Source organism: Sceloporus undulatus, chromosome 1, assembly GCF_019175285.1.
Source record: "Sceloporus undulatus isolate JIND9_A2432 ecotype Alabama chromosome 1, SceUnd_v1.1, whole genome shotgun sequence".
Taxonomy (NCBI): domain Eukaryota; kingdom Metazoa; phylum Chordata; class Lepidosauria; order Squamata; family Phrynosomatidae; genus Sceloporus; species Sceloporus undulatus.
In genome coordinates this window covers 262,603,626-262,626,447 of record NC_056522.1, presented here as the reverse complement: position 1 = coordinate 262,626,447, position 22,822 = coordinate 262,603,626, and the positions used below count along the sequence as shown (strand labels likewise).

Below are 22,822 nucleotides of genomic sequence, written 5' to 3'. Positions count from 1 at the left end.
CTACCCAGCCTTCAAGTACAAGTCTGTTCTTGCAGAAGCAAAAAAAGAAATGCCTAACACATTCAAAATTGTAAAGCATTGTGGAAGAAAACTAAATTTGCCCCTAGTCATGGCTGAACCTCAGCTGTAAATCCACTGATCTTGAACTACCCGTCCAGAGGAAGTTAAGCATTTTTTCTGCTCCATGATGAGACTCAAATAAAATTAATTAAGACCTAGACATGCTTCTTCTTTCAATGGCCCAATATTCATAGTTTCAGACAGAGGTAGGAAATGTCCTCTAGACCAGTGTTACTCAAAATGATGGTCCTTCCATTGGTGCCAGTCTCCAAACCATGGGCTGCCAGTTCCTGGAAAATTTCCAGTAAATAAAGAATCAACTGTAGCCAATGGGGGCAAATAGAATACCAATCCATGGCATATTAGAGGGAAAATAAACATGTCAGTTTCCTATACAGTATCAAATAGATTAAGAAGCACTGCTCAAAGAATTAAGGACTACAATTTATATGGCCAATTGTTATGACTTAGTAAAAATTATGGTCAAAAACTTCTGGAGGGCTCTGGCTTTCTTGATCCTGACTTAAGTTATCTACTGCTGGTGAGCATTTCATAATACCACCTAACATAGGATAAGCAGATGGAATTCAGTAACTTGCATCATAATAACATTAAGATATTATAGTGAACACCTGTCAGTATTTAACTGGACTAAAGTATGCAAACTGACCAATTCTTTGTGGCATCACTTCACTACAAGTTACAGCTGCATATATGACGCACATCTGTTTTCAGTCTGGTATCACAAAACAATATGTCATGTTCCATTCCTATTTCATACACGGTAGAAAGATATAAACTTATTAATACTTATTAATTTGTTTCATTATACAAAATGGGGACGAACTAACAACTGGATTTAGTTCAGCAGCTCCACAAATACAGATGCAATGCTACTGAGAATTAACATTCAGCAGCAGTTAGAAAAGAGCTGTTTCAAAGAACACACCTATTTTAAACAAATGTTAATACAGTACTGATATGAAGGCTGCAATCCAAATCATGCTTACAGAAAAATATGTTCAGTGGTATTTACATCACGATAATGTTTTACATAGCACAGTTCTCCCAAATACCCTAAAAATATAACTAATCCAGTCACTTAGGTCTCCATATGAATTGTGAGGAAAAACCCAATGCTCAATTTAGGTACAAAACACACTGCAGAAATAATCCAGTTTGAGACCACTTCAACTGCCCTGGGTCAGTGCTAGGGAATCCAGGAACTGTAGTTTATTGTGGCACCAGAGCTCTCAGACAGAGTAGGCTAAATGTCTCACAAAACTACAGTTCCCAGAATTCCCTAGCACTGAGCCAAGGCAGTTAAATTGGTGTCAAACTGGATTATTTCTGCAGTGTGTTTTGGATCTTAGCTAGTTTTCAAACAGAAAAAAACCCTAGGTTGCTATCCAAATAAAAAAAAATGTTTAGCCATTACTTCTTGGTGATGCAGTGACTTGTAATTGCCTTGACATTCTAGTTAAACTTACTTCTGGGATTAAATTGTCACTCAAGTGACAATTCTGTGGAAAAAATATACAATTTAAGTCCAAGATGTTCAGAAGAGAGCCAAAACTTTCCACTCCTGATTTACCAATACCACAGGCACTTCAGTTATCTACTCATTATGGGCCTTATGAGTCAGAGCAAGGCACCTGATACTACAGGAACTTGTTGCCAAGAAATGACTCATATTACTGAGCAGTCCATTCAAAAAAATCTCAAGACAGAAGCAACATGCCAAGCTATGTTAGTTTTGAGCCAAGCATTTAAAAAAGGATCACCTCAAACCTTATCTACACTTATATATTTCCTAAGCTTGTTTAATATTGATCAGATAGCCAAAAAGTTCAATTTAGCAAGCATGTTAAGTATCAACCCCCTTGATTCTAGACTAATAAATCAGGAGCATACAGTTGGCACTTCTGTAGTCACAGGTTCCTTACCCTTGGTTTCAACCATCCATGATTTGAAAATATATATAAATTCCAAGAAACAAACCTTGCTTTTTCTCCCCATTTTATATAAGGGACACCATTTTACTATGCCACTTCTACAATGGGACTTGAGCATCACAGATTTGGGTATTGGGGGGGGGGTGTCTTTGGACCAAACCCCAGCAGATACCAAGGACCCACTGCAATTAGCCTCTAATACATGACACACAGTTTCTTATAAAGGAATCATCTCACAGATCCATCTCTGTGGCAAACTGTGCACTGTACCATATGTGCTCTTCTCATATGTGGGAAGCTAAAGGTAGCAGGCATTAGGTACTACTGTTGGTCCAAACTGCTCATAGGTTGGAGATCAAAAACAGTTTTATGAGTATAAAGCTATGTCTAAAGTAGCAACTGAATCTACTTTCACTTCAAGTAAAAATGATGCTTCAAACACAGAGACTCTAATGGTTCAAAAAGTAGTTGGACCTCAGGGTTTCCAGCATTAGTGAGGGACAGAAGAATGAGGACAATGACTTGATCCAGTGCTACGGAAACTATGGTCCAAAACACACTGCAGAAATAATGCAGTTTGAGACTGCTTTAACTGTCCTGGTTCAATGCTAGGGGATTCTGGGTACTGTAGTTTTGTGAGACATTTAGCCTTCTCTGTCAGAGAGCTCTGGTGCCATGACAAACTACAAACCCCAGGATTCCCTAGCACTGAGTCAGGGCAGCTAAAGTGGTCCCAAACTGGATTATTTCTGCAGTGTGTTTTGGACTTATGTCCGGATGTGAAACTACCCTTTTGAAACGGCTTGCCAACACGTGCTACCGGTTGGTGGGATGTCTAAATCTCATTATGGCCACAGCTGCATCTCTCCCAGGGCCCTCCACTCCACAGGAGGAACCAACTCTAGTAGGACTGGAAACTTACAAGATCAAGGGATGGTTAGGCGTGAAGAACGGTTTGGCACGATGTCTGAGAAATGTAAGGGAGGAGTTTTATGAAACCGGCCACTGAGGTGCCTTCCACACACAAAAGACGAAGGGGGACTGGCAAACGCTTCCAGACATCACCACCGCCTCACAGATACCCCCAAGGCACCGCAAAAAGGAGCATGTTCAAGGAAGACTGGAGGACATTGACCAAACAAAAGCGAAAAAGCACCAATAGGCTCATCCCTCCACATTTGCAGCTTTGATTAGTCACGGATTTTATTGAGATGTCCTCTCTAGGAATATCTAGGTCCTCCAGTGCAACTCTATGGTCAACTTTAACTATAAGTCGCACTGAAGGACCTCCTAGAGCAGCCATGTCCAAACTCTGGCCTTCCAGGTGTTTTGGACATCAGCTCCCAGAAGCCTCAGCCATCTTGGCTAATGGCCTGGGATTCTGGGAGCTGGAGTCCAAAGCACCTGGAGATGCCCAGAGACAACAGCCGGCTAGGCCTTTGTCGCTCCTTCCTGGCAATGCTATGGTCAATGGCTGGCAGGTGTTGACCACAGAGCTGCACTGGAGGACCTAGAGAGGTGTTCTATTAAGGTCCTCTGGCCCACAGCAAACTCCAACTCCCAGAATTCCATAGCAAAGAGCCAGACAAAGAGCTAAAGCGGCACCAAACGGGGTTCTCTCTCCCGCCCCGCCCCTCTTCCCTCGGCGGCGGCGCTCTGCCCATGCTCAGGGGTGCTGCTGCTGACCTGATGGGGGTGATGCGGAGCTGCTCCTCCCTGACCCCCCTCCAGGCCCCCCGCAGGAACTCCTTGCACCAGAGGTAGGCCTTGCGGCGGGTGCGGGGGTCGGGCTGCTCCTCTGCCGGCGGGGAAGGCGGAGGGGTCGGCGGCGACGACGGGGGAGGAGGCGGGGCCAGGGCCAGCTGTCCCCGCAGGGCCACCACCGGTTCCTTGGCTTCGGCCTCGGCGGGCGGCGGGGGCTGCAGAGAAGGCGGCGAGGGCGACTGAGGGAGGGCGGGCAAGACCGGGCCCGGGGCGCAGCCCAACAGCAGCCCCAGAGGGGAAGGGTCGGCCTCGCCGCCGTTGACGAACTTGGTCTTCATAGCGAGCGGAGGAGGAAGAAGGAGCGGCAGCGATAATAACGGCAGCAGCAACGGCTGTGGCACGAGAACGAGGGAGTGCGCAGGCGCAGAAGGGAAGAGAAAAGCCCCCACGCGCTTGGAACTCCCGAGCAACGTCTGCGGCGCGCGCGCTGGACTCCGGGGCTCTTATATCCTCTCGGCACGCGGGCAGCGCCCCTCCCCTTTCTCTCCCTCCACTCTGCACCGCCGCCGCTGCTACGACTGCGCATGCGCACGCTTCAAGCGGACTAGGATTCTCTCCCTCACGCCATCCCCTCTTCTCCCGCTTCCCTTCTTCTCTCTTGATTGGCTGCGCAAGGGCCCAGGCACCGCTAAGGTGATCGCCGCCGCCGCCGCCGCCGGCCGCTCCTTCTTTCTGATTGGTCCAGAGGGAAGAAGCGGTGCTGAGAGGCGATTGGCTGATTGCCCTCCCCTCCCCCCGTTGCTCGGCAGTGATGCTGGCTGAGGCAAAAAGGCCGTTTGGAATGGTCTCCTCCTCATTCAGTCGCAAAATCCGTTGGGGGCGTCCGTGGGCCCCGCCCCCTTCCCCGCGCCCTCTGCGCCCCGTCTTCCAATGGTGCCCTCCTCACTCAGTGTATACATATGTGTCCCCGCAACAACACCTTCGAAGGCGGCTGTCTATGTGTCTTTTCCCCCTCACGCCTCGCTCCCTTGTTCCCACCGCAGCCTCCATTTTCTTTTCTTGCTCTTCCTCAGCTAGCCGCCTCCTTGATGCCCGACATCCTCAGCACCGCAAAGGAGGACGAGGCGCCTCAAAAGGACCTCACCCTACCTTCGATTAAAAAAACAACAACGGAGGTCCTTACACAAAATTATTATTAAAACACACACACACACATAAATGTAAATGTTTTTGAGTCTTGCTCAAAATGGAGGACGTTTTGGCATTCCTCCTGGGCATAACGTGGAAATGGAGGACGGGTCCTGGAGAAGGAGGGCGACTGGGCAGCCTGGTTTTTCTTTCTCCCCTGGAGTCCCAGTCGGGAGGGGGGTGATATCGTTCCCTCGTCCAAAAGTTCAGAACATGAGGGGGAAAGAGGAATAAAACACAAAATGAATACAAGTAGCAGGGTGAGGTGGGTCATTAAAAATAAATACATTGTAAAGGGACTGCTGAGGTGGTGGTTTGAGCGTTGGACTATGGGAAACCAGGGCTCAAATCCTCGAGCGTAAAAACTCCACTTTAGGCAAGTCACACTCTCTCAGCCTCAGAGGATGGCCATCGCAAACCTCCTCTGAAGCGACTGCCAAGACAGCTTGCCTGGGACAGGTTCTTCATAAAGTCAAAAATGACTTGGAGGTACACAACAACGACAAAGCCATTGCTGTTGTGTGAAAGCTAAAGCCATCCAGGCCAGGCAGGTGACCAGACGTCCTCTTTTTCCAGGACACATCCTACATTTCAGCCTGGAGGAATTGCAAACATGTCCTCCATTTTGAGCATGACAAGCACACGTTGACATTTCTATGAGCGTTTTCAGCTTTCGTGTGGTCATGTCTTCCATTTTGCAGTGCCTTGCCCTCCTTTCCAGTGGTGAGGACATAGCTGGTCATCCTTTATTGAGGGTGCAAAAAGGAAGGCCTGGGCTGCATCCATAGTGCAGAAATATTCCTGTCTGACACCACTTTGACTGCCATGGCTCCGTGCTATGGAATTCTGGGATTTGTGGTTTGTTGCGGCACCTGTAACAAATCCCAGAATGCCATAGCCCAGAGCCATGGCAGTCAAAGTGGTGTCCAATGGGAATATTTCTGCATTGTGGATGGACTCTATATGAAGCCTGGGAGGAGAGTTTGCAGCCTGCTATTTGCTAGAAAAGGCAGGAGAGAAGACATTTCCTGCAGACTTCCAGTTGAGATGTATGGAAAATTACAGACCCAAATCCTTTGAGGGGGGAAAAAGAAAAAGGTCCTTCTGCTGACTCAAGAGATGCGGAAGGAATACATTACATTAACTTATTGTCACATCACTGCTTGTAGTAAAGCCAGAAATGGGTGGGGAGAGATGGGCCACTGAAAACATCTCTTTCCCTTCTCCTTTTGTTTGTTACTGTTGATTTCATCCCTCTTGGTTCAACCCTGAGGAGCATGAAATTACCTCCAGTTTTGATCTCGCTCTTGTTTTTCTTAAATGCAGACAATTTGGTGGGAGGGTGGTGAGGTCACAATGTCATGATTCCTGTGTGTCATTTTCCAGGTTGCTTAGTAATAGCTTTCTTCATAAAGGACTCAAGTTTAGTCCCAAAGCCAGGGGGACCAGATGCCCTCCTTGTCCTCTGTTTCAACCTTCTATCCAAGGGGAATTTCAAAATGCCCTCCGTTATGAGCATGATTAAGAAGCATGGATTTACATTTATATGAGTGGTTGTAGCTTTTGTTTTGTCATGTCCAACATTTTGCTCGAATGCCCTTCCTTTTGCAATACCTTGTCCTCGTTTGTGGGGAGGACATTTGGTCACCCTGACCTAAGGAGGGTAGTCACATTTTGCAGTCATTGGATCCCTCCAGATATTATTTTTACATGGAGCAAATGGCTTAAAATGACCATAGCAGTAGTCTTTTAAATCCTGCAGCCTTTCTTTCTTTCTTTCTTTCTTTCTTTCTTTCTTTCTCCCTCCTTCCTTCCATCCCTTTCTTTTTTTTTTCTTTTTTTTTAAATCAATCTGGAATAAAATCTGTGAGCTGTGCTTGCAAAAGAGGTCTGGTTATCTTTGTGCTGTAGTTCTTTCTTTTAGGAGGACCTTGTGCCTCAGTAATGATCTGCTTGTTGTCAGAAGACTAAAGATGTTGCTTTCAGTAGCTTAAAGTTTATTTTGGGGGATAAGATCTCTTGTTTATTAAAAAGTGTTGTTCAGGCATCAGCCTTTCATGGTAAAAAGGAGTAGCCTGCATCAATGCCTTTGTCCACAGAGATTGTTGGTCCAAGTATGAAATGGAGTAATCCCAAATTTATTTTGTGGGGTGAAACTACATAGTAAATTAAAGATTATTCCGGCTTTGGAAAATAACGTCAGCTTTTCTTTTTCCTGTTTTGTGAAATCAGTCACACACACCATTTTTCATCACTTTTTTCTTTATTATTTTCTGAGCAGAATATTTGCAGGATGTGTCTTCAACCTTTGGCTGATGTCTGCATTAAACATCAGAACAGTGATATGAATGGTAGGCATGAACTGGGCTGCAAAGAGATGAGTTTTGTTTTTCCTTTTGAAGTGCCCCTCATTTCTCCTCATCCTGTTCCTCATTTAATGCTAGCCTTCTTTCCTATCTCCTTCTGGAGCTCAGCTCAGGAGAGAATGAAAACTGCTGTGCCAGGTTTTTTTGGGTTTTTTCAGGCTATGTGGCCATGTTCTAGAAGAGTTTCTTCCTGATGTTTCGCCAGCATCTGTGGCTGGCATCTTCAGAGAAAGTCACCTGTCAACTTATGGTGACCTCATGAATTTCATAGGGTTTTGTCAAGTAAGAAATACTCAGAGATGGTTTTGCAAGTTCCTTCCTCCGAAATGTATCCTGCTGCTTGGTATTTGTTGGCTGTCTCCCATCCAAGTCCTGCTTAACTTTCAAGATCAGATGGGATTTTGTATCTTTAGGGTACTACACTTAAATATTACTCTCTGTGGCATTATAACATTATTGAGACAAACTGAAAGAAAGAAGTTGGTAGCATGAGCTTTCGTAGACTTGATTCTACAGTACTTCCTCAGATACATGTTTGAGGAAGTAGGCTCAAGTCTAGGCAAGCTCATGCTGCCAACTTCTTTCAGTTAGTCTCGCAGGTGCTACAAGATCCGATTCTCCAGACTAACATGACTGTATCTTTGAATTATAACATTATGTTCAAATGGATGCTTGGGGGAAAATGAGGTTCAAAGATACTACATCTACAGCATGTAGTAATGTGTATAGAAAGATTTACAGATGGCATCTGACCCCAATTTGCTGAAAATGTCCAATGTTTCGAACCAATGTTGGGAATGTGAAGATAATGAGGTGTTTTTTTTCATATGTAGTGGACTTGTAAGAAAGCAAATGGTTAATGGTTTAAGATTTGTATGCTAATTTGAAAGATTTTAAAGGTAGTTTTTTGTAATTTTACGAGAAATGTTTCTGCTGATCATTGTGGCTAAAGAACTGGACAGTAGACCTGGATTGCTTCTTTGTTATGTGATAACAGCAGCAAGAACATTGTTTGCACAAACTTGGAAACGGACTGAACCACCAATGATGCACAAGTGGATGTTAAGGTTGATGAGTTAGCCCAAATGGCCAAAGTAACATGGATTCTTAAATTTAATCTAATTGAAGACTTTTTGAAAGATTGGAAATAGTTCATAGACCTTTGAGCAATAAGAAAACTAACAATGTTATAATTGGTAGTTACGGTTTTTAGTAATGCCAGTAGAATTGTTTTATTGGATCTGTAATATAAAAATAATATACAGTTGTCCCTCCATATTCGCTAGGGTTAGGGGAACAAGACCCCCGTGAATATGGAAAAACTGCAAATAACAAAAACACTGTTTTTACCTGAGAGGACACCTCTCTAGGAATCTCTAGGTCCTCCAGGGCAACTCTGTGGTCAATGTCCAACATACACTGACCATAGAATGGCACTGGAGTAGCTACAAATGGTCTTTCAGTGCAACTTTTAGTTAAAGTTGGCCACAGAGTTGCACTGGAGGACCTAGACAGTCCTAGAGAGAACATATTAATGAAATCCGCGAATAATCAAATCCTCAAATATCAAAGCCACAAATATGGAGGGATGACTGTATGTCCTTTTTATTCAGGTTAGGATTGGGGAGGCAGAGCTATATTATGTTTTATGTAGTGTTGCCCCTCTTTTTTTCCTTCCTCTCTCTGTTTTTTAATTATTTCTTTCTTTTTGAGTGGATTGTTTGAATGAATATATATATATATATATATATATAGAGAGAGAGAGAGAGAGAGAGAGAGAGAGAGAGAATGAGGTTCTCTGTTAAATGGATAAATATATTTTAAAAATTTGCACTCTGTGGCTAGTAAGGAAGAGCCTGTTGAACTGGGAGAGGATGAAAAGGAGGTACAGTAATTGGACTTGTCTGGCCATTCTAAACAAAAGGGAAAGAACTGACCAAATTTTACTTCCCAAAGCTGTTTGCTAAAGGGCTTTTCAATGGCCAGGCTCTGGAACTCCCTGCTTAGGAGGCCAGAACAGGTTCTCACCCATCCATCCACCCACCCCCCTTGCCTTTCCCTAGGAAGCAAATACCTTTTTATTTAAACAAGACTTTGGCAGTTTACCCAGCCTATTGCAGAAAAGGCATTGAAGCAAAGGGTTTAATGGCGTATTTTTCAATTGTATTTTGAATATGTTATGCTTTTATTAACTTTTTATATTTGTCCTGTTTTATTGTAAACTGCCTTGAATCCAATTCATGGGAGAAAAGCAGGATATAACCAGAATAGTGAATACTTATTTATGTCTTTTTAATATTTAATTTATATCCCACCTTTCTCCTGACATGGGATCCAAGATGGCTTGCAAGAATGGTAAAACAAAATCAGTTGGCTCTGATCTTCTGTGTCCCTTCTACCTGTTTATATATGTCCAACTGCTCAGCCAGTGACCAGGAAGAGTGAAGGAAAGAGAAAACTATAAGACAGCAATGTTTTTATTATAACAAACTAGAGTTTGGAAATAACTAGTTATAAACAACTAGTTATTCCCAATAACAAAGATATAAAACTGCATTGGGATAGTAGTTTAACAAGGGAAAACCTGTCCTTTTATGATATAGCTGTACCTTTTCAATAAGTAGCCATGTCTTTTGCAGTATGATGAGAAGGAAGGAAGGAAGGAAGGAAGGAGAAAAAAGAAATGTGGCAGTACGTTTAAGACTTTGTTGTTGTGTGCCTTCAAAGTCGTTTCAGACCTATGGTGACCCTACGGTCATGAGGCTTTCTTGGGAGTTTCTTTAGCGGTGGTTTGCCATTGCCATCTTTAAGACTAACTACTGTAGTGTTTTTTTTAATTTTTGCATGAGCCTTCATAGATATAAACCCATGTCTTAGGATGCAATACATCAGTTATTGCCAAACTCTGATCTTCAAGGTGTTTTGGACTTCGGCTCCCAGAATCCCAGACCATTGGCCAAGATGACTGAGGCATAGCCTTTTCTTTCCTCTGAAATAAAGCCTACAGCACTTGTTATTTGTTGCCAGTCTTCCATCCATGTACTAACCAGGGCTGATCCTCTTTCAAGACCAGATGGGATCTGACACCTGTAGGGTATCTAGATGACAAAGTGCATAGTAAGCAGGGATGTGTATCTTATATCACAGGCCAGCACTTTGCAGAATTCATATTTTTAAGGAACCAAAATATCAATTATAGTTATTTTTGAGAAATGGGAAAATAAACTTGCATTTAAAAGTTCAACAATAACAGTGACTAATTGGGGAGGCCTTGGAACTATAATTGTAACCAATAATTGCAAAAATGTTGCTCTCAAGCTTTGGGACTAATTAAAGGTACACAAAAAGGTCCCTAGAAAAAAGTAAACTCCTGCACACCATACTGCTATTACTGCATCTCTGGCCAGTATGGCTTTAGATTGTTGCCAGATTCTAACAATTTATATACACATTTCTTGCAGGATTCTCCCAGTCCCCTCACCCCACCTCAGGAGCCTACTTCCCATCATTTATGGAATTAAAAAAAAATCCATACTCTGCATTTAGTTAACCCAGTATGGACTTTCAAATTCTCTCAAATGGGTTAGGCTTTCAAACTCTCTCCTTCCAGTGGAAGGAAAGAATCTTATTGAATGATGTCCTTCTCTGCCAAAAGTACAGTATGGCTACTCTCTGTAGTGTTGATTTTTTGATAATAGCACAGGGGCAAAGGGCTACCTGTTCCTGGCATAGCAGAATCATGAGATAAAAGGCTCTGATGGCACCAATCCCAGAGAGTTGTGTTTCTAGGAGCCAGGCTGTCCCTACCTTTGATTATGTAAGAAGTGACTTACTTTACATGAAAGCAGGTATGTTCCTGTTACCCTTGTGGATTTCCTGTCTTATGCTAGAAGTATGTTCTTTGCTGATACTTTGAAAACTCAGTGCCTTCTAATAGTCCCTGTAAACACACACACACACACGGAGGAAGTTCTGCTCTTGGTTCCCCATGACATCTTGACTAGTTTGGCTTTTCTCTAACTTTCATTTTTCATCTGGTTTTGATTTTATGCTCCTGCTCAATTTCCCTTCTCTACTCTCCTCCCCAAGCTTGACTCTGTTGCCTGTTGCAGCACCCTAATGTTTTTTCTATCTCTCTTTCTTTCTCACACATACACATGTCCATCATGTTTAGTTGGTCATTCTGTGCTCAAAATTAGATGGCATGATGATATGGTGCTTCCACTCACATCAGTCTCATAAGATACTGTCTCTGTCTACACTAAACAGGTAATGGAGTTTGATACCACTTTAACTGCCATGGCTCTGCCCTATATATTTTAGTGCTAGACTTTGGGAGAATGGATTAGACCTCTTTAGCAGACTGTTACCCCTCCTCAAGCTACAAACCCCAGGATCCCATAGGATGGAAGCCATGACAATTCAAGTATCAAACCAAAATATCTATGTGTTGTACATGCACAGAAATAAGTTGTGGGGTACAATATCTGAATGGCTGGCGTTTCATCCACTTCACAAGTAATTAGTGGCAGTGAGGAAATGCCAGCCATCATAAAGTCACTGGACATTTCTGGGAAGAAAGTACAGTGGTACCTCGGGATACGAAATACCCAGGTTACGAAATTTTCGGGATACGAAAAAATCCCATAGGAAATCATTGTTCCGGGTTACGAATGTTTTTTCGGGATACGAAGAAATTTTTTGGTGCTTTTTTCAGCTTTTTCGCACGAAACGCGGCTTTTCCCCATTAGCGCCTATGGCAATTCGGCTTACGAAGGCTTTTCGGGTTACGAAAGCGGCCGCGGAACGAATTAATTTCGTAACCCGAGGCACCACTGTAGATGTAGATCCTGGCACCAAGATCAGTTCCATGTAATTTTAGCCTGAGGACATTGCTGTTGGGAAGGGAGGTTTGGAGGGAATTGAGTGTTGGACTAGAGAGATTATCACACGAAGGCTATTAACGCTTTAATAGCGCTATTCTAATGTTATTTAGTAGGAATGATACAATGGCGAAATTGCAACACTTTCACATGGTGTCACAATAATGGAGCATTAATGATCCACAAACATTAAAACAGCGCTTTTACATTCCGGATGTCGTAAGAAGGGGTTGTGATCAGAGAGAAAAAAAGGGGTAATATCTTGCCGCTAAGGAACTCTCCTGTTACTCACAAGTGGGACACAGGAAGTGATTCTGCGAATGGCACACTGGGGGACTGGGGAATTAAATTTATTTCTGGAAGGTTTAATGACGGATTTTCAATGGTGCTATTGAAATGTGATTGCTATCCTGCGATAGCACTAATGAAGCACTTTTGGCAAGCCATTAACATTTTTTTGTCGTTAATGAGGAGTTGCACTAGCACAATGCTTCAACAACAGGACAAGTATGGTAGGTGCACGACATCATGTGAAAATCTTCCTGCAACTGTGCAAACATGGCGAGAGCATATCAATTTTCTCCCATTTCTTACTGCTGTGTGATAATCTCGTAGGACTGGGAGACCAGGGTTCAAATCCCTGCTTAGCCATGGAAACCAACCGGATGACCCTGGACAAGTCAGATGCTCAGCCTTAGAGAAAGGCAATGGCAAACCATCTCTGAATAAATCTTGCCAACAAACCCCACTGATAGGTTGGCCATAAATCAGGTGCAACTTGACACACAAGAACAACAACTTTAGAAAATGCAAGAATGTCCCACATTTCTAACTATGTTTCTCACCTGAAAAGAGGAACAAGTGGAGACAGAGATAATATTGATGTACTTCAACAAATGTATGCTAATAGGATTTTAAACCTACAACATATACCGTGGATCAGGATAAGACTGAATGCATCTGATAAAATGGAGTTATATGCTTATGCTATAATATATGTGTTAGCTTTGTAGTATGTCACAAGACTCTGTACTCTTTTTACTGCAATAGACTAACACAATTGCCCATCTGGAAATACTTTTTGTTGGATCTGTGCTACAGTGATAAATTGAAACAATTTGGGGAGGGGAGTTTTCAAAACTGTAAAAGATGTAATATATTTTATAGAGACACTTTGTGAATTGAACATTGCAGGTCTCCAGATCCTAGCCAAAAGTTAATGGGGCATTATGTTTTGTAAGTAAAATGTCTGGTTGATTTGATATGACTTCTTCACAATGCTTTTTCTTTATTCTCTGCCAAAGCCAGAATTCCTGAACCTTGAACACAACACGAGAAAGAGAAATGTCAGACTCAGCAGGCATTTTATTCCTTGGCAATTGCAAGTGGACAACTCTTAGTTTGCTTCATCTTCTCAATAGGTAAGCCGGGCTTAACGAAACTTAAATTGCTTTGTGATACTGGTACTTGCTATGCATGTTTTTGTGCTGATACACTGCATCCCTTCAATTGTAAGAAGGGTCTTCAGTTTAGCCCCAATAGAAGCTCTATTAATCTTAATTAGTCTGTACAGAACCTCATAATCAGAGCTTGGAAAAGTTAATTTGAAAGATTACATGATTCCCTGAATTCCTGAGTGGGCATGATCCCTTTTTCAATCTCAGCTCTTAATGTCACATGCCATAGAGTTGCCCTACCATAACTCATCCTCAAATGACAGGAGAACACTCTCTTTACTGTTCAGAATTTCTGCACCATTGAAACATCTCACATAATTTGATTAGCTACACTACAGTTCACAATATTGCACTGACATGGTGGACTTAGCCAGATGAACCTAATGTCTCTCTCCTGGGGGGGGGGGGGGGGGGGGGGGGGGCGTCTGTGCTCTGTTTTCTACTGCTTTTTTTCTGTGAACCTGTTCATTACAGTACTTTGATACCATTTTAACTGCCTTTGATAAATCCTACAGAATCCTGGGTTCTGTAGTTTGGGGAAGACACTAGAGCTCTCTGGCTGAGAATTCCCTGAAACACTAATTCTAGGATACCACAGGGTGGAACCATGGCAGTTAAAGTGGAATCAAAGTTCTATAATGGTGAAGTGTGAAAAGGCCCTAAGATCCAAATGACATTGGGTTAATCACAGGATTTTTGAGGAAAAGTGCTTATTCCCCTTGTTTTCCTATTGTTTTTTGCTCCCTCCAAAACAGTGACTTAAAAAAATAGGTAGTTTCTGAAGTTGACCAACCAGTGTGGTTCATAAAAGTAAAACATTTAGATTAATTGGTGGGCATTTTTGCTCATGATGTGGGTTATAATGTTCAGAGTATGCAGTTCCAATCCCTTTGCCCCTTCTCCATTTTGCCCTTATTTCCAGATGGATTTCTGCTTTACATTTCTAAAACATTCTTTCTCACCCGTGTCTCCTTACTCAGGTTAATGTCAACCTCCCATAGGGCATTCACTGCTGCGGTACCAAAATTATGGAATGGCCTGTTGTAAGAGATCCATCTTATCACTACCTTAGAGGCATTTAAGAAGACACTCAAGACGGCTGTCTTCCAGCGGGCTTATCCACCGGACTCCAGGTTATGACAATCGCCCCACTCTTGACTATGATTATTGGCTAATTGTTGAATTGCTATTTTAGAGAACTAATAGGAATGTTGGTGAATTCAGTATTAGTGTTTTATTGATTGTATTTTGTACTACGCATCATTTTAATGATGTAATCCCACCTCGATCTGTGGAAGAGGCGGGAAATATAAATAAACATCATCATCATCATCATCATCATCATCATTATTATTATTATTATTATTATTATTATTATTATTATTATTATTACAGTGTTTGTATTTTTTTAGCTCTCTGGACAACTAACTGTAAATGCAACATTAGTTTTCCTGGAGACCTCCTCTGAACACATTCTGCCAAGAAAACTCCATGATAGATTTGCCTTAGGATTGCCATATGTCAGAAATGACTTGAAGGCACACAAGAGCAGTAACAAGAAGTAGCAAGATAAGACGTCTCCATTTTTTTGTTTTGCACCCCCTGTGCTCTGATGGCTACAGCAGGGGGAACTCCAAGAGCCACAGCCTTCCTTCCCCTCCCACCAGTTGCTGTCTAATCTCCCTCGGTCACTATTTTGACAAGGTCAAGTAGGCAAGATGGTGCTGTCAAGTGGCCGTGAATCCCCGTGTCAGCTATTGGGCTGGCTGCACTTGCTGAGCAATCAACTGATCTGAACTGAACTAGTACTGGGTTTGCCACCCTATACTACTGAAAATGAAGAGTGTGGTGGGGTTTGGATAGCAATTTACTCTGAAGGAAAAAAACGCAGTGGTGCCTCCTTTTTAGATTAATTACTGTATTTATGGAGAGGTTTTTTTTTTTAAAAAATAAAAAAGTAAAGAAGCAATATGGGGGGAAACAGAAGCCAGATATGAGGAAGGTAAAGCAGAAAAACATGAAAGAAAAAAAAAAGACACTCCCACTTCTAATATCACACCGTCTGGAGGGTAGCTAAGACTGTGCTATCTTGCTTGGATTTTCATTCTTAATAGTAGGAGTATTTGCTCTAGCTGGTTCTAATTGTGATTTTAAACTATTTTTGAGGAACTTTAAGTTTGTTTTTGAATGTTTTTATTTGTATATTTAGTGTATGACACATACATCACCTTGAGGCCCTGGTGGGTTGAGAGGCCATAAAAAAATGCCCCCAAATAAACCCATGCAAAATGTGTTGCCTTTTGTTGAGGTATTTTAATAGGTCAGGAGATCATTTGGAGAGGAAAGTGACACCAAGTGTTAAGAAGCAATGTTATATGGTGCAACATACATTGCTTAAAATGATATCCCTCTCTAGATGAGACCAATGGCTCTTACATGAGACTGTTTCCACTTTGGGACCAATTCCAGTGATAGTCTTAACTAATGTCAGTGAAATGAATGAGACTTGGTACTCATCATTTGAGGTTTCAAACATCTATTCTAACTGGGATGATCATTGGATTTAGCCCTTTGTGTTGCATGGACAGCCAGTATGGTGTAGTGGTTTGAACTTAGTATGGTGTAGTGGTTTGAACCAGTATGGTGTAGTGGTTTGAACTTTGGACTACCACTCTGGAAAACAGGATTTGAACACCTGCTCAGCCATGGAAACCCACTAGATGACTTTGGGTAAGTTACAATCATTCAGCTTCAAAGGAAGGCAAAGGCAAACCTCTCTTTGAACAAATGTTGCCAAGAAAATCCCATGATAGGGTTGTCTTAAGGTTGCCAAAAGTTGGAAATGACTTGAAGGCACAACAACAACCTGCATGGTGGACCAGAGGTCCAAGCAAAAAGAATAGAGTATATCTCCCCTTATAATTGCTTGGGCAAAAACACAACCTTACTCAATCCACCCTTGAAATTCTTTTGCCCTGCTTCTTGGCACAGCAATACTTACTTTGAATAAAGTTGATTCCCAAAGCAGGACCTGACAAGAGGATTAAAGCTAATAAGGTGAATAATATAAGGAAATATGTTCCCTTTCTCTGGGGGTCAAACCAAACCTGGAACAAAACCTGAGGTGATTGGAATGAACACATAAAATAAAACTAATCTGGGAAGATTTATATATTTTGACTTTGTTTAGGCTTCAGTGCTCCACCCTTTTTGGTTGGGCTGGGTTTGTTTTAAGACAAAAATCACTGTAGTTCAGTGTAAAGTTCAACAAGGTGTCAGAGGAAGGAAAGAAAATAAGTTAACTCACATTCTTATCATTAATTCTTTTTCTTTAAAACTGCTTGGGTTTCTCTGTCGTCTATTTATATGTCTCTGAGAATAGAATTAAATCATGCAGATAAATTAAACATACTGAATTTATTGAAATACTTATTTTTTATATTTCCTACATGATTCATAGTACTCATTCTTACCATTTACCTGTATCGTTTGATAGTTGCTAGATTGCTCAACTCTGCTATGACTTTAATGACTCTTATACATAAAGTTTTCTAAAGAAACTGAAATGGAGCCTAGTAGTTCTATTTGCTAACCAGCTTATCAAAACTTTATTTATCTGAACTGGAACCACACCAGAACAATTTCAGTTGCAACTGAATTTAAATTGGAAGTAACCATTTTATTATAATTAGTTAATAATTTAATAAAACTAATTAAAATTAATCACTATATCCCATTTTTCTGCCAGGGTTGGGATGCAAGGCAGCTCCCAACATAAGTAATAAGATTCTGATAAAAACATAATCACTTATACATATTAAATACAAATTATATTAATTATATTAGACTGAATTATATAAGAAGACCAATCAAAATAATTTAAAATGCCACACTAATAAGAAAAACATCCATTTATAAAAAGTCCAGCACAGTGGTGTGAGTCTCTGATGAGGGGACTTACACCCTGACCTTCCTCATTATTTATTGTTTATCTATTTAAAACATTTGTGCCCAGCTCTTTAGCCAGAAATGTTCCTAGAGTGGTTTACAAGATAAATAGCATGACAGTCCTTGCCCTCAGGCTTACAGACCAAAATTATAATATGACACACAAGATAAATGGGAATGATGTATGCGTATGGGGGAGGGAATTAAATTCAGGATCATAATGCAATGTCTAGATGCAAATGGTTCAAGCAACCTGCTAGAATAGCTGGTACTAGTTGCCAGTTGAGGACAGCTGTATCTTCTGCTGCTGCTGCTTCTTGTCTCCTCCCAGCTGCTACGTGTCTAGTGCCAGTCTTCTTTGTCTAAAATGTCTTCTTTCCTAAGATGCTGTCCAGTCCAGCAACTGATCCTTTCGCTTGCCTTTCTGTGATGTCATGGGCCCCAAATGGACATATAGCTGTCTTCATCTTGATACCCACTGGTTGCTCAACTAAGAATTGCAAGAAAAAGAGCCTTTGTGATATTCAAACTGATAGCTGTAGGGAGAGTCCCTCTCAGCAACAGTAATAGCTAGGTCCAGACATGGCCGAAGGTGTGCCTGTCTGCTCTTCTAATCCCTCTGTGACCAGGGCAGATGCATTTAGAAACTGGAGGGAGGGGAATGTTTTACCCTTCTGATGTACAATAGGCTGAAAAATATTTGCTTCTTAATCAACAACTGCTGCTACCTGTACTAATTTACCATAGTTTTGAGCGTACATAAATGTTGACCTGCGGTAGCGGTTTTCTTAATTGTTGTTTGTTTTGGAGTTGAAGGACAATCCTCCCATTCAAGATTCTTATAAGTAGCCAAGCAGCTGTAGATGTAAGCACATAGCACACTGATTATAAGACTGATTGTGTAAATCAGTTTTGTTTTTGATTGTTGTGTGCTTTCAAGTCATTTCTGACTTACAGCTACCTTATCATGGGCTATTTTTTTGGCAAATTTTTTTCAAAGGAGGTTTGCCATTGCCTTCCCCTCAGGCTGAGAGTGTGAGACTTGCCTACGTTGACCCAGTAGCTTTGCATGGCTGAACTGTGAATCAAACCATGGTCTTCAGAGTCACAGTCCAACACTCAGACTACTATGTCACATTGGGTCTCAGACCAGGCTTCTAATTCAAGATATTTATTCAAGCTTTCAGGATAATAATAAAACTGCACACAAAAAAAGAACACTTTCTAAATACATGGTAGTTACCAAGTTATTCTTGCCAACTTACGGAAATCACAGAATCCTTATATGTGCCAAGGTGCACTGCTCCTATTTTTGAATGCAACAAGCAGTTCTTTAAGGCAAAAAGACAAAGCAAATCATTTTTATGGTGCATTCTTCCTGCAGGAATGTTGATTGACAAAGGGACAGCAAACAACTATTTAGATAGGATCCCGGGACTGGTGAGGGCCAGCAAGCAGTCATGGATGCAAATGCTTATACCAAAGGAACTAACAGTAGGACAAGAGTAGGAAACTTGTGGCTTTCCAGAAGTTGTGGGACTGCAACACCCACAAACCCAACCTGCACAGTTTGTAACATCCGGAGGGCCTGAGGTTGTCTACCCTGGCTTTAAGAGATGTAAATTTCTTGCCTACTAGTGCATTTTATTTATTTATTCATTCATTTATTTACATATTTCTATCCCGACTTCTCTCATGAGATCTCAGGTCAGCATGCAATTAAAACAAAATAAACCATTCTAAATAAAACAATAAAATAATTTAAATAAGTTATAAACATATTAAATCACCAAGTTAAAACATTCGAAAAGGCTAAATAAAAACCATGTATAAATTTGTGTGTGTGTGTGTTAATAGATTAGGCCCTGAAGGCTTCAACAAAAACCTATATTTTAATATGGTGCCTAGAAGAGACCATCTGGGCCTCCAAGGGAAATAGCAGAGGGCTACTGCTCCCAAAATTTATTTGTGGGCTTCCCATAGGCATTTTGTTAGCCATTTTGAGAAGTAGATTTCTGGGCTAGATAGGACTTTGGTCTGATGCAAATGGGATTTTTCTTACATTTTTACTCTTCCATAACATCTCTGCATTGCTTGGGGCAGAAGTGGTCAGTCAGCCTGTGGTTTGACAATCATAGGTTGCATATCCTCTGCACACAACAGATAACTGGGTGATCATGTTAAAGGCAGTCAGTAATAAACTCAGAGAGGAAGGCTAGAGTGAAAAATCAAGAGAATGTGTGGGAACTGTTTTCTGAACTGTTGTAGAAGCTGCCTAGTTGCTTTCTCTCCACATTTTTCTGGAGTTGACTTCACTCACGTTCCAGAAAGAATCAATATTAAATTGCTGCCAGTTTCATCAAAACCAGATTAGAACAGGTCAAGAACATTAAGAGGTTTCTCTGTACCAGTCTCATATATAAATATAGGACCATAATAATCATCTCAATGTGACATTCTGTATATGGAGAACTCTCAGAAATCAAGACTCCAAGCTGTAGTGTTCCTATCTTGTGCATAAATCTTGCACTGCATCTCATTGTTTCATGTGGAACTGCCATTTTAAATTTGCTTCTAGCAAGGTGTAGAAATGTAGAGTCTCAGCAAAGCTATGGTGCTGGGTAAGAGAGCCTTTGAGCTGAAATTCTTCTTGTGTGCCAAGTGCTTAATCCAGTCCTTTGGGTCAAAATGCTACTCCAATCCATACAACAGATCTCTCTGTAGATTTAATAGGTGCAAACCACATCACACATTCCTGGCACAAGTATTAGGAGATATTTAATACTGGCAGAACTGTTTCCCACACTTCTCATTATGTAATAGTATGGCAATCTATACAATGGTAGGAGTAAATGATTGTATTATTTGCTAGAGGAAGAGATTTTGTACTATTACTGTACTGACAAGCATGCTTGTATAGCTTGTGTAATAAAAGGGTGGATGCAAGAATTTTGACTCACAACTATTTATATTTGTTTAGTTTTCTGAGGACTAAGCTTGTTGTGCAACTACAGTCATAAGAATTATTACAGGTAAATATTTGGAACAGCTTCTGTATTAACTGGTCCATTTCATTTGTTTCTAATAACAGACAGGGGGAAAAAAACCAAACCAACTGAAGATAAACATTAGGTAACATCTTCGATGGGGAGTGTGTTTATCCTGAAAACAAGTTGCTAAATGTGGAGGTCACTGAATTTCAAAATGCTTAAGGTGGTCACGGCAGTTTGGGATAAAATTGCCCTAGAAAGTGTACATAAGGAAAGACACAGGACACGTCGACATCTTTCATAGGAACACTAGTCTAACACTAAACTTTTTTTTACAAAGCACCCTGCTTGCTCACATTTCTGATTTTTGGAAAACCATCCCAGGAGTTACAGGAAGTCCCATAGAGGCTGTGCAGCCCCAAATATCCCCTCTAGCCAAACCTCTTAGAGCAAGGCAGGCCATTGCGCTTACCTTGACTGCATACACATTATTTCCTTGTGAGAGATATGGAAACAATTAAGCCAATTAGATACACTCATCCCTCCACATTTGCAGCTTTGACTTTTTCGGATTTGATTATTCATGGATTTTATTAATATGTTCTGTCTAGGAATATCTAGGTCCTCCAGCACAACTCTATGGTCAACTTTAACCAAAGGCTGCACTGAAGGACCTAGAAATTCCTAGAGCACTCCACTAGGCATTTGCAGCTCCTCCAGCGCAATTCTATGGTTGATGTCTGGCAGATGTCGACCACAGAGTTGTGCTGGAGGACCTAGAGATTCCTAGAGAGGTGTTCTCTCAGCTAAAAACAGTGTTTTTGTTATTTGCGGTTTCCCCTTATTCACAGGGGTCCTGTGCACCTAACCCTAGCAAATGTGGAGGGATGAGTGTCCAATGTATTTACAAGTATTACAAAAAAAAATTCCATGGATGAAGAAAAATGGAAAACATTTGAAAAAGCCAATATGGCTGCACAGAAAACTCAAAGAGGGAGTGAAGAGAAAAAAAGAGCGTGTATAAAGAATAAAAGAAAGGATGGGAGCTTCCGGTTGCGAGGCGGGACGAACGGACGTGCCTTGAGGTTGTTCTCGAGGCAGCGTTCTGCAAGATGCGGTGTTGGGGTCGCCTACTGGTCGACTAAATCTTTCCCCGGCAAGGGAAAGTCGGACGGAGCTCTATGAAGACACCTTGTGGCTTAGAAGGGACTGAAGGGCTATTCAACAGCAAGCCTCTCTCCCAAAAGCCTGGTGTCAGAAGAGCCTCCGCGGCCGCATCTTTGCTGCGTTCCTGGTAACGCGAAGAACCGCCAGCAATTTTCCCCTTTCAATCCTTGTTGTCCGCTGCACTGCGGATACAAAGCTTGAGGTTTAGCTATCGATACTTGGACTGAGGAGAAATGAGACATGCTAAGTATATTTACTAGTGTAGCTTTCTCATACTTTGTTTTTGAATCCTGTAGTGAGGTTCTAAACTTGAAAGCGTTGCTCTAAAAATTTGCTACAAAATATAAAACCTGTGGTGGCGGTTTCCTTTAAAGAAATAAAATATTTTACTAGTTAGAAGATTAACCAACCCAGAAAAACTCTATCTGCATTGCTTTGTCTTTTCGTTGGATTATAATAAGAGCCTATATATTTGGACTTTGAAGTCGGAATTTGCAATCACTGGGGCTTTAAAAGGATACAGCTGATGTGGCTTGATGGCTCTACTAAAGACTTGAATAATTAACCAGCTGGAGGCACTGATTCTGACAGTGCTGTTTAAGCAGTGAAAGCAGCTTCTATTGTTTCTTTCCTTTTTCTGTGAGTTACTTTGTGGCATTTAACAGTGGCTGGTCCTCCTTAAAGTTCTCTCTAAATTACTGCAGCCTGTCTTTTGTACTAACTTGATTCAGATGGATGTAAAGAAGAAGCTGCAAACAGCTAAACCTCCAGCATTATTCCCTATTAGACGCCCATCTTTGGAACAGTCACAGCCTGTGGGAGAAAGCACTTTACATAACACGACAGCTATGGACGAACTGAAAAAAATGATTATAGACTTGGGCAATAAGGTATCTAATTTGTCAACGGAGGTAACATCTTTTAAATCGGAAATCCGAATGGAAATGCGAGATGATTTTAAGATCATGAGGGAGGCGATGGATAAGACATCTTCGGAACTAGCCAAGATTCAGTCCAAACTAGATTTGGTAGAACAAAAATTTAACTCACAGGAGGAAAGAATCAATGAAATTAGCGGAATTCAAAGGACCCAATTAGAGGACA

The 22,822-nt window shown here is 41.4% G+C and overlaps 1 protein-coding gene and 1 long non-coding RNA gene across 5 annotated transcripts in view; one reads left to right on the top strand and one right to left on the bottom strand.

The window, feature by feature from the left end:
* CHKA (choline kinase alpha) overlaps positions 1–4,302 on the bottom strand; it is a 31,053-nt gene extending 26,751 nt beyond the window's left edge. Inside the window, exon 1 of one of the 3 annotated variants that reach the window (XM_042446504.1) lies at positions 3,702–4,302. In XM_042446504.1, the coding sequence (XP_042302438.1) occupies positions 3,702–4,057 (356 nt within the window). In that variant the 5' untranslated portion in view covers positions 4,058–4,302. The remainder of the gene's footprint in view (positions 1–3,701) is intronic. The other 2 variants (XM_042446497.1, XM_042446489.1) reach the window with 2 other exon arrangements.
* On the top strand, positions 3,646–14,837 carry LOC121919679. Of its 2 annotated transcripts, XR_006101554.1 has the most exons (4): positions 4,650–4,894; positions 7,189–7,258; positions 13,461–13,577; positions 14,594–14,837. It is a non-coding gene; the product is annotated as an uncharacterized LOC121919679 (long non-coding RNA). The 2 variants fall into 2 exon arrangements; XR_006101555.1 differs by lacking the exons at positions 4,650–4,894; positions 7,189–7,258 and adding an exon at positions 3,646–3,775.
* The last annotated feature ends 7,985 nt before the right edge of the window (positions 14,838–22,822 follow it).